This window comes from Salvelinus namaycush, chromosome 13 (genome assembly GCF_016432855.1).
Source record: "Salvelinus namaycush isolate Seneca chromosome 13, SaNama_1.0, whole genome shotgun sequence".
In the NCBI taxonomy this organism is placed as follows: Eukaryota; Metazoa; Chordata; class Actinopteri; order Salmoniformes; family Salmonidae; genus Salvelinus; species Salvelinus namaycush.
In genome coordinates, this window is record NC_052319.1 from 4,242,478 (window position 1) to 4,254,788 (window position 12,311).

The 12,311-nt window shown below is 42.6% G+C and overlaps 1 protein-coding gene across 1 annotated transcript in view; it reads left to right on the forward strand.

Annotated features, from left to right (window-relative positions):
- dnah7 (dynein, axonemal, heavy chain 7) overlaps positions 1–12,311 on the forward strand; it is a 210,130-nt gene that overhangs the window by 70,331 nt on the left and 127,488 nt on the right. Inside the window, exons 21-30 of the mRNA XM_039006214.1 lie at positions 177–375; positions 2,281–2,421; positions 2,812–3,024; positions 3,175–3,284; positions 3,561–3,729; positions 5,815–5,917; positions 6,320–6,447; positions 6,706–6,918; positions 7,868–7,966; positions 8,322–8,570. Coding sequence (XP_038862142.1) covers positions 177–375; positions 2,281–2,421; positions 2,812–3,024; positions 3,175–3,284; positions 3,561–3,729; positions 5,815–5,917; positions 6,320–6,447; positions 6,706–6,918; positions 7,868–7,966; positions 8,322–8,570 — 1,624 coding nt within the window. The remainder of the gene's footprint in view (positions 1–176; positions 376–2,280; positions 2,422–2,811; positions 3,025–3,174; positions 3,285–3,560; positions 3,730–5,814; positions 5,918–6,319; positions 6,448–6,705; positions 6,919–7,867; positions 7,967–8,321; positions 8,571–12,311) is intronic.

A 12,311-nucleotide genomic window follows, 5' to 3' on the forward strand; every position in this document is an offset into this window, starting at 1 on the left:
TGTGCTCCTGACAAACTTTGTTTTTGGGGTGAACTAGGCCCATTATTTTTTTACTACTTTGTGTCCCTAAAGGGTGTTACAAATGTGTGCTTGTAATGTGAGAAGAGTTACCCACACACATCCCAGTGAAAAACGCTGCATAAATGCTATCCATGATTGTCCCCTTCTTTCCTTAGGGTTCAGCCTCATCTGAAGAAGTGTTTCGAGGGCATCAACGACGTGGTGTTCACAGACGTGCTGGACATTACCCACATGAAGAGCAGCGAGGGAGAGGTGGTGGAGCTCCTAGATATCATCTCCACCTCCAAGGCCCGCGGCCAGGTGGAGAAATGGCTCCTGGAGCTAGAGATGGGTATGATCAGCTCCCTGCATAAGGTACAGTACCAATACTTATGGCAACTACCTTGATCTTCTAACAACACGTCTGATATCAGTGTCTAAGGTCTGCTTAAAAATATGATTTATTAGCTACATTTAATATCTGACCCTGGACCAGTATTTTGAGAGATAATGTACAGTGTCATCAACACCCACAATACACTGTACCATGGACTGGCTAGGCAATCAGTTGGACTAGATGGACTCTACGGAGACAGAATTTTCTTAAGCCTTCAGAAATTATTAGAAATAAAAAGTACTTGGGGAATTACTCTAGATCAAATTAAAGCTGAAAATTTAACTAGTTTTGCCTACTAAGGATTCAGCTGTATGTGAATACAGTAGATTTTGGTGCAAATTATTTGAATATACTTTTTTTTCAAAAACAATTTTCTCCCAATCTTTTGTAAAAAGAAAATAAGGTGAGAAATATTTTTCACAACAGGGTACTCATGGCTATATAACCAACTCAGTGGCCTTGTGGTTAGTGTCCGCCCTGAGATTGGAAGGTTGGGAGTTCGATCCCAGGCTGAGTCATACCAAAGATTGTAAAAAGTAGGACCCGATGCGACTCTTCTTGGTACTCAGCATTAAGGAGATAGATTGGGGGTAAGGCCCTGTGATAGGATCCTCTCCTGAGGTTGTACTTGGACATAAAATTTGCCTAACACTACAGAAACGGGATATAGGCTTCTTACTTAGGCCATACAAACTTGATTTACTCTTTAATGGATTACATTTTTGGAAAAGTGAGGCGAGCGTGAGAATACAAATGAAACACCATTTTTTTAAATACAATTTTTACACCGAAAAATACTAAACAACCTTAGTACAACATCTAATGGACCTTACCAACAGATTTTAGCCTTTTGGTATAATAGTATTGTAATGACAGTCACAGGGACCACAGTTGAGTCCTAGTCAGGGCACCCCCCTAATTAACTACATTGGTGTCAGAGGTTGGATAGCACCATTGAAAGCCTGTCCCGGGTGAGTTTTAGGCACAGTTAATTTTTCAGATGCATAGTTCTGCCAATTTGTATAATTGATGACCCATTCTTACTATAACAAACTGCTTCTATTCAGCTTGAATTCTACATTTAACACATCCCACGCTACCATACACATATTTTTAGACAGCTGAAGCAAGCACACATATTGTCTTAAGGAAATGTACCATTTCTAGTTTAGTCATGTTTGTATTAACTTAGAGGTGGTTACTTTGCAGGCAGACTAGCATCTTTTGAGATGCAATGTCCAATAAATGTAATGCCCATATCAACTTGAAGTATCAACAAAACAAGTTTTGCAGCCACATAATCCAAAAGGAAGGCTACAGCCAATATTTTTTTCAAAAATTACTGCGATTCACAAATGATTATTTTGATTCATATCATTTGATTCACTGTGATTGACCCGAATCCCAGATACTAAAATGGCAAAGTGAATTGTTTGTTTCATCAAAATAATTTTTGTTTAAAAGAATCGATTCATATGAATCGTTAAAATGTATTTATTTTATTTTTGAGAAATGTTATGCAGAGCATCCGTTAAACAGAAAATCTACTTTGATAGGCCTTACTTGTGGTATTACGAGGGGCGGCAGGTAGCCTAGTGGTTAGAGTGGAGGGGCGGCAGGTAGCCTAGTGGTTAGAGTGGAGGGGCGGCAGGTAGCCTAGTGGTTAGAGTGTTGGACTAGTAACCGAAAGGTTGCAAGATCAAATTCCCGAGCTGCCCCTGAACAAGGCATTTAACACACTGTTCCTAGGCCGTCATTGAAAATAAGAATTTGTTCTTAACTGACTTGCCTAGTTAAATAAAGGTGAAATAAAATACACATTCTCTCCTAATTACAGTGTTGTTTTGATCATTATTTTCAAATCCAATGGTTGTGTGCCCCAGGTGATTGGGGAGGCCATTGAGGCATACCCCAAGGACCTGAGGATCAACTGGGTGCGTACCTGGCCCGGCCAGACAGTGCTGTGTGTTTCCCAGGTGTACTGGACCAAAGACATTCACGCGGCCATCGTCTCAGGGCAGAAGGTACAAGGCCAAACTACATTGGAAAGAGTTTACCTTATATAATATCTACAGATGAAAACTAGCCAGCTGGCTTAATCTGGCACATCTTATTGATGTGCATTATCACTGTCAAATAAATACAGAAATATAAGAATATAGGCTGCTGTCATGCTGCAGAACAGATTAAGTGCTAACTCACACCTAACTGAGGAAGAACCACTTGACGAGCACTGGACCATGTTAAGAAAAACCTGGTGGGTGTGTGTGTGTGTGTGTGTTTGTGTGCGTGCATGCGTGAAAAAGCCCGCACAAGTTACTGAGAGTGCATGGGGTGTATGCCTTTGCATACGACCCTATGATTGACATATATTTCCCTGTCAAACCAGTGATGTCTCCCTTTTTGTTTTGCAGGCCCTGGATGTCTACCTGCAGCAGAACAACAGTCAGATCGATGACATTGTGATGCTGGTGCGCGGTAAGCTGTCCAAACAGAACCGGGTCACCCTGGGTGCTCTGGTGGTACAGGACGTCCACGCCCGAGATGTGCTAGCCACACTGGTCCAGAAAGGCATCAGGGACGAGACTGACTTTGAGTGGCTCAGTCAGCTACGCTACTACTGGGTGGTAAGTGTATGCGTGTGTGTGCATGTGGGTTTTTTGGGTGTGTATGTGTGCATGCATGCATGTTTTGTTTGTGTCTATGTATTTTACCTTTTGGCTCCATTTAAGTACTAACTGACCAGGTTTGTGTTGACTTGACCTCTGTATATACAGGAAGACCGTCTCCAGACTAAGATGATCAACGCCGGCCTTGCTTATGGTTACGAGTATCTGGGGAACACACCACGCCTGGTCATCACTCCACTTACTGACCGTTGCTACAGGTAAGGACCACTAATACTCACCGCACTCATTGGCAAGTCAGGACCCTCAACATGCTGATGTGCTGCGACTGTAGCGCAATGCCCTCAAATCAGACCTAAGTTCAAATACTATATGAAATCTTTCATGCGATTTGGTCTAGAAGGATTAGAGTGCCAAGTGTGCGGGGTTTGCACTCCTTGTGACTATTGTGCCAGGCAAGCACAATCATGCATAGATAAAGTATTTAAAATGATTTCAAATAGCATTTGAACACAGGTCTGCTGCTTCTCCTACAGAACACTGTTTGGGGCCCTGCACTTATACTTGGGAGGGGCCCCTGAGGGCCCCGCAGGTACAGGGAAGACGGAGACGACCAAGGATCTGGCCAAGGCTGTGGCCAAGCAATGTGTTGTCTTCAACTGCTCCGACGGCTTGGATTATATCGCCCTGGGCAAGTTCTTCAAGGTGGGCATATCCCTCTTGCGTGGTAAAACCTGACTAAACCTGAGTGAACCAGACACTCACCATTGATAAGTGAAGTGAAACAATGGTGTGTGCAGCGTTCAGTCATGTTTAACCAGGCTAAGATCCCTCACACCCACTCTTACTGTAGGGCTCAGCTTCTAGTTGGCATGGCTCTATTGATGAATGGCCTATGCTCATGAATACAGTTTTTAAATTATGATAAACGAAAAACGTTCCAGTTTTAAAATGTTGTATTGTAGACCAGCTGATTGAAGAGGGGTCATTCAGATAAAAAAAAAATGAGATGCAGGGCTGAGACCGTTTCCATGGTAACAGTGACACTTTGGAATGATGTGATGAAACTTTGAAACAAAGTTGCCACTTGTTGTAGCAAGTGTTGTAGCAAACCAGTATCATGACATACATGCACCACAAACAGGGCACATGTGTATCGGCTAGCTAGCTAGCTGCTTGGCTAAATACAGAACATCAGCACACTGTTCTTTGATTGGCTAAACAAATCTGTCTCTTTTGACATGTTGCATCTTGGAAACTCCAGCAGCTGACATAAGACGTTCTGAAACTACATCGTTTAGATCAAGCAAACTTCATAAAACCATCTTGTCTCGGCTGTTAGATCTGTACCGGGCTTTATAGGCATCCCGTGAGGCAGTTATTTACTCAAATATGATGATAACATTTTATAATAACTGCTTAACAGAATTGTATACTTTTTTTTTTGACCCAAAAGAGGACCCCCATGGCATGGCCCCCAATGCAGGTCATTGTGATTCAGGCCACTTGTATAAGAGCTTAGATTTTTAAGAGGGTCCTTTGGGTTATTCCTCTTTAATTTAATTCAAGTTTTAACTTATCCTTTACTCAACACTTCTCTGCCCACACAAATATGGACTGACAAATTCTTAATATCCACACTTGACACATTGTTCTAACAACACTGCTGGAGCCATGCAGTACAATACAGATATTGTGTTTTGGGTGGCATGCACATTGAGACTTTTAGCTTTGAGTTAAGGATTTTCATCCAGAAAAGCTGATTGTCCCTTTTTGGGGAAAAATGTAACTGATAGCTAACATTCCCAAGGTTGAGTGCTCTCCTGTTGTCCATGATGGGTACTAAGACATAGGTTACTACTGAACCTCCTAAAGAACTTGTGTGGCAGCAAGATGGATATCACAACGAAGCCTTGGCAACCGCAAGTGGTCCAAGTTACGCTGTGTGTATGTGTCTGTTTCAGCTGTTTCAATTTGAAGCTGGTGGACAAAACCAAAAGCAAAAGACTCAAACACTAAACTTAAGGAGGGAAGGGGGGACAGTTGTTTGAATTCAGGCTGTGGTGTTGCAAATTGCCTAGTTTCCACAAGGGGGCTTCATTTTACATATAACTCCTTTAAATTACAAATGCCAAGGTATTTATTTGAGGGGACTCACTTAATTTGTGCTCCATTCAAAGTGCAAATATGCACGTCTGTGATGCCAATGCTGTGGGCTCTATAAAAAAAACTATAAAATATATTTAGTTTTAGCTGCATTCAGTACCCGTTTAAGGTCAATACGTGAGTTTTGTATGACATTTAAAAGCAGTTTGTAGATCAGCACAGTGTCATCAGCATAACAGTATACAGTTCTTCACTAAGGAACCAATATCGTTAATATACAATGTGAGTAGTACTGGCCCTAGAATAGACCCCTGCGGTACTCCTTTTGTGACCTATCAGTTAGGTCATTATTGAACCAGTTGCAGGCATTTTGATCAAGTCCGACAGAGGACAACCTAGGCAACAACAGTGAATGATCCAAAGTATCAAAGGCTTTAGATCTTTAAACGTTGCTTTTTATCTAGAGAGCATACAATAACAATTGACTAAGGGATGCAGCTGAGATGGTACTATGTCCCTGTCTAAATCCTGATTGACATGTGTTTAGTATACATTTCCTAGATGTGCATAAATGAGTTTCTACTAAAATAATGTAATTTTACTTACGGTACTCATTTCAAATGTAATTCTCTATTTGAGGCGTATGTGCATGCTTCTCTTGTCATATCTCTTGTTGCTTGGCAGGGTTTGCTGTCCTGTGGAGCCTGGGCCTGCTTCGACGAGTTCAACCGCATTGACCTGGAGGTTCTATCAGTCGTAGCCCAGCAGATTCTCACCATACAGAGAGGTGTGTGTTAGAGAGTCCCATAGTGTGTGTGAGAGAAATTCCCCATAATTTACACATTCTCACACCATACAGAGAGCTGTGTGTGTCCATTAAAGACAGATTCTCAACATACAGAGAGTTGTGTGTGTGTGAGACGCCATAATACACATTTTCACACCATACAAAGAGGTGTTTAGGTGTATAGTTCAACTGTTAGTACTTCAACTATAGCGCATTTGGCCACATGTTCTTACTTGTCGCTAGCATGGTTAGTCAATGGCACTGGTCAAATGTAGTCCCGGTCTCTGTAATATAATAATAATAATAATATATGCCATTTAGCAGGCACTTTTATCCAAAGTGACTTGCAGTCAAGCATGCATACATTACAATACATTACAATACCTACATTTTCTCTCTCAGGTATTACTTCCCATGCTGAAATGCTGCTGTTTGAGGGGACGGAGCTAAAACTAAACCCCTCCTGTGCTGTGTTCATCACCATGAACCCAGGATACGCCGGTCGCTCTGAACTGCCAGACAACCTAAAGGTACCTGTGCTAAATGTATTAGTATTATTATCTGAGATCACATTAGCACAAGCCTCAGTGACTGTACCCAAGAGCCATCTGGTTGTACGGGATCACATGATGGCACACATGATATATGTTACGTCCCAAATGGCACCCTATTCCCTACATAGTGTACTACTTTTGACCAGAGCCCATAGGGTTGTAATGCACTATGTACGGAGTAAGGTATCATTTTGGAAGCAGGCACAATTTTGGTGGGTTGTTTCCTTTCGATAGGCTCTCTTCAGGACGGTGGCCATGATGGTCCCGGACTACGCCATGATATCTGAGATTGTGCTCTACTCTTGTGGGTTTGTGACTGCCCGGCCACTGTCGGTGAAGATCGTAGCTACCTACAGGCTGTGCTCAGAACAGCTGTCCATGCAGCACCACTACGACTACGGCATGAGGGCCGTCAAGTCTGTGCTGACCGCCGCCGGGAACCTGAAGGTACCTGTCACAAGTCATCACATTGACTCTTTGCCCATGTCGTTCAGGTCCCTACAATGTACTCGCAATAAGCGTTTACCTCTGTCCTCTAAGTTCCCACAATGTTCACCTCTACGGCAGTGTTTCTTAATCCTGTTCCTGTGAACCCAAAGGACTACACAACTGCTTCCACTAATCAACTCATCATTAAACCTTTGATAAGTGGAATCAGGTGTGTAGTGCTAGGGCAAAAACAAAAATGTGCATACCTACAGGCCCCACAATGTCCTCACATTTATCCTTTGCTCCTTTCCTCTCACTTTCACGATTGTGATGTTTTTTTTATTGCTAGATCAATTGGACAAAAGGGGACATTATTAATAACACTTGTTGTTAGTAATGGGACAATTTGTCCTCTCAAACCAGGTTGTCATTGTCTGAAGTTGAATATGAAGTCGAACATGACTCTTTGCAGCCACATTAGATTGAAATGGTCTCTTTTGACATTGTGATGACAGTGAGAAATTGGGGCGTTCGTTCCTAACACGCAATGACATAGCAGAGTACAATGAAGACAGAACCTGGAAGATTGACTTTCAAAGATAAAGGACTGAACCCAGAACCTGGTTCCCCATATAAATAGAACAAATTCTTTCCCAGGCTCTAAGGGTTGTTTTCGGAGCGCCGCAATGCATTCATGTAATTTTTACATCAATTTCAGCACTGCCGCCTCCAGGACTTTACCCTATCGCCTCTTTCAAAATTACTTTTGGAAAATAGTGGCGTGCATTTAGCCCCTGAGCTAAAGCGGCAAATACCACTGAAGGCTCCCTCGTCTGAAAGAGAGCACGTGTCAGTGCACACAAAGGCTCCTGAATGATATCTTTCCCCACAAGGCCCACCTTTGTCTCTCTCTCAATATGTATCTACCTCTTCACACCATTATCTCTCTCTCTCTCTCGTGTCACAGCTGAAGTATCCTGATGAAAACGAAGACATCCTGTTGCTTAGGTCCATCATTGACGTCAACCTGCCCAAGTTCCTGGCTCATGATCTACCGCTCTTTGGGGTGAGATAGTTTGCAAAGTCACTTCCTGACAATATAAACTCAGCAAAAAAAGAAACATCCTCTCACTGTCAACTGCGTTTATTTTCAGCAAACTTAACGTGTAAATATTTGTATGAACATAACAAGATTCAACAACTGAGACATAAACTGAACAAGTTCCACAGACATGTGACTAACAGAAATGGAATAATGTATCCCTGAACAAAGGGGGGGGGGGGGTTAAAATCAAAAGTAACAGTCTGGTGTGGCCACCAGCTGCATTAAGTACTGCAGTGCATCACCTCATCATGGACTGCACCAGATTTGCCCATTCTTGCTGTTGTTACCCCACCACTATACGTGTGCATCTTCCCAGGGCATCACCTCTGATCTGTTCCCCGGGGTCAAACTCCCCAAACCGGACTATCGTCTCCTGCTGGAGGCCATCAAAGAGAACAGCGATAAGATGAACCTGCAGGTGACAGACTTCTTCGCAGAGAAGATCCTGCAGATCTTTGAGATGATGATCGTGCGCCACGGCTTTATGCTGGTGGGGGAGCCCTTTGGTGGGAAGACGTGCGCCTACCGGGTGCTGGCAGCAGCCCTACAAGACATCTGTGAGAAGGTAACTTTCACTTCTTACATACAGATGCCATATCTTCTTTTGATCATCCTGCTGCTGCAGGATTCTTTTCCTGCTGTGTGAAACTGGATCAAATTAAGATATGGCATTTTAGTTCAATTCTGTGTCTAAAACCCCTTTAAAGGCCCACAGGAGCGGAAATTCATTTTTTTTCATTCACTTTTTTTCAGCTGAAAGATGATGCCAATAGCTTACCTATGATGTTGCACAATGATTTAAGTCAATAAGTTATCTTAGTCAAAGTATGATATATTTGGGCTTGAAGTGGGAAAGCCAAACTGGTATCTTCGATATTTTCTGTGTCAATTGCATGTGTTTCCTCTATGAGATGACGTGCTAATACTTTTTAGTCTACATTTCTTTCCAGGGCTGGGATTCATTTGAATGTTACCATCCACCAGCATGGCATTGTTTATTAATCAGAAGCACCTGCAAAGTTCTTCCTCTCCGCGAGTTGCGACAGCTGTACCAAACAGCTTTTCGCCGTAGCCTACATGGCCTACATTCAGCCATGGTGCATAGGGGTGTTTAAACGTACATTTTCAACCATTCCATGGGTCTTACGGAAACATGTCCACCCACCCGCGGCACCGGGCCATGCAATAGGAACTCGCCTTCACTACACGCTCCACTGGTTTGGTTGATGCAGCTATAGTAGATCCACAAGTGGCTATCCTATGATAAAAAGGCACCCGCGAAAGAAAAAGAAACGTGTTTATCTATTTTGTAGTGCTGTAACATTTGTATTGGTGTTTAGTGTTGTCACATATCATTTGTGGCGTGCATCATGAGCATGGTCATTTTAGCCTTATCCCTATAATTTCACTTCCCCAACCATGGCATCAGCACGGGCTGCCTTGGCTCGCTATACCGCAGCCAAATAGCCTGCCAGCACCCTACTAATGGTTGCACCGTGTTGTAGAAGAATGCGTCTCTCGTCCAAACCATTCAGTAGGCTATCCATATTACCGGAGCTTCGTCTATTCTTTCTATGGCGGATTCGCGGCCGCATTTTATGGAAGCTGCCAAAACTTTGGAGATAACAATAGATTGCAAATACAAAGATACTGGTTTCCCCTATCCGTCTGTGGCGGAGTTTTCCCTATGCTTATGACAGATCCAGCTCCAGAACTAGCCATAGCCTAGCTGGCTAATCTTTTGAATACGGTATAGACCTAGTTAAAAAAATAGCAACAACAGATAACATTAGCTAGCTAGATGAGGTTAGCATGTTAGCTAGATACACTGACAGCTGTCAGCGCTTTATTGTTGTTATTTATTCACTCCACGTGGAAATCTCCAGAACGTTCCCACCCTCAATTCGTGAACATTTTCTTAGCAGCCTTCGTCATTTTTTAGGGTTGAATTAGAGGCTGCATTGCCCTCTGGTGGGGGGTTAAAACCCCTCTCGTTCATGTTCAAAGAAATAGAAGGTATAGAGATCAAATATGACACTTCAGTGCCATGGTCGACTGGCTGGTGAACAATTTGCTGTTTAGGATGGGTCGGATTGAATTTTTCAAGGCAGTTCATTTAATATTTTTTGACTTGAGATGTGCTCGTAAAGCAACCCTCGTACTTAATCTCCAATTGACATCCATGCATGAGTTTGTGGAAGTCCATGTTAGCCGAACTTAAGTGTCCAATCACTTTGGCTGCCATAGTAAAAAGAAAACCATGTTTTCTAAATCAGAATCACCTTTATTCGTGAAGTACATTTACACATACTCAGAATTTTACTTGGTGATATGGTGCTGCTAGTGATGGACAACACTTAGAGACATAATACCGACAGGAGTTTAAACAAAGTTATACACCATATACAACAAGGAAGAAATTAACATAGAGCTATAAGAGAATGAGCAGTGGATATACAGTCGTGGCCAAAAGTTTTGAGAATGACAAAGCTGCTGCCTCAGTTTGCATGATGGCAATTTGCATATACTGCAGAATGTTATGAAGAGTGATCAGATGAATTGCAATTAATTGCAAAGTCCCTCTTTGTCATGCAAATTAACTGAACATTTCCACTGCATTTCAGCCCTGCCACAAAAGGACCATCTGACATCATGTCAGTGATTCTCTCGTTAACACAGGTGTGAGTGTTGACGAGGACAAAGCTGGAGATCACTCTGTCATGCTGATTGAGTTCGAATAACAGACTGGAAGCTTCAAAAGGAGGGTGGTGCTTGGAATCATTGTTCTTTCTCTGTCAACCATGGTTACCTGCAAGGAAACACGTGCCGTCATCATTGCTTTGCACAAAAAGGGCTTCACAGTCAAGGATATTGCTGCCAGCAAGATTGCACCTAAATCAGCCATTTATCGGATCATCAAGATCTTAAACTGTTGTGAAGAAGGCTTCCATCAGTCCTGTGTCATGCCAACAGTAAAGCATCCTGAGACCATTCATGTGTGGGGTTGCTTCTCAGTCAAGGGAGTGGGCTCATTCACAATTTTGCCTAAGAACACAGCCATGAATAAAGAATGGTACCAACACATCCTCCGAGAGAAACTTCTCCCAACCATCCAGGAACAGTTTGGTGACGAACAATGCCTTTTCCAGCATGATGGAGCACCTTGCCATAAGGCAAAAGTGATAACTAAGTGGCTCGGGGAACAAAACATCGATATTTTGGGTCCATGGCCAGGAAACTCCTCAGACCTTAATCCCATTGAGAACTTGTGGTCAATCCTCAAGAGGCAGCAAAACCCCACAAATTCTGACAAACTCCATGCATTGATTATGCAAGAATGGGCTGCCATCAGTCAGGATGTGGCCCAGAAGTTAATTGACAGCATGCCAGGGCGGATTGCAGAGGTCTTGAAAAAGAAGGGGTCAACACTGCAAATATTGACTCTGCATATACTTCATGTAATTGTCAATAAAAGCCTTTGACACTTCAAATGCTTTTAATTATACTGCAGTATTCCATAGTAACATCTGACAAAAATATCTAAAGACACTGAAGCAGCAAACTTTGAAATGTTATATTTGTGTCACTCTCAAAACTTTTGGCCATGACTGTACAGTGGGTCTACAATTGATATACAGTGCCTTTGGAAAGTATTAAGACCCCTTGACTTTTTCCACATTTTTGTTACAGCCTTATTCTAAAATGGGTTAAAAATATTTTTCCTCAGGACTCTACACACACTAACCCATAATGACAAAGCAAAAAAAAGTTTAGAAATTCGCCGCAAATTTATGAAGAAAAAAACAGCAGAAATACCTTATTCACATAAGTATTCAGACCCTTTGCTTTGAGACTCGAAATTGAGCTCAGGTGCATCCTATTTCCGTTGATCATCCTTGAGATGTTTCTACAACTTCATTGGAGTCCACCTGTTGTAAATTCAATTGATTGGACATGATTTGGAAAGGCACACATCTATCTACATAACGTCCTACAGTTGACAGTGCATGTCAGAGCAAAAACCAAGTCATGAGGTCGAAGGAATTGTCCGTAGAGCTCAGAGACAGGATTGTGTCGAGGCACAGATCTAGGGAAGGGTACCAAAACATTTCTGCACCATTGAAGGTCCCCAAGAACACAGTGGTCTCCATCATTCTTAAATGGAAGAAGTTTGGAACCACCACGACTCTTCCTAGAGCTGGCCGCCCGACCAAACTGAGCAATCGGGGGAGTTGGACCTTGGTCAGGGAGGTGACCAAAAACCTGATAGTCAATCTGACAGAGCTCCAGAGTTCCTCTGTGGAGA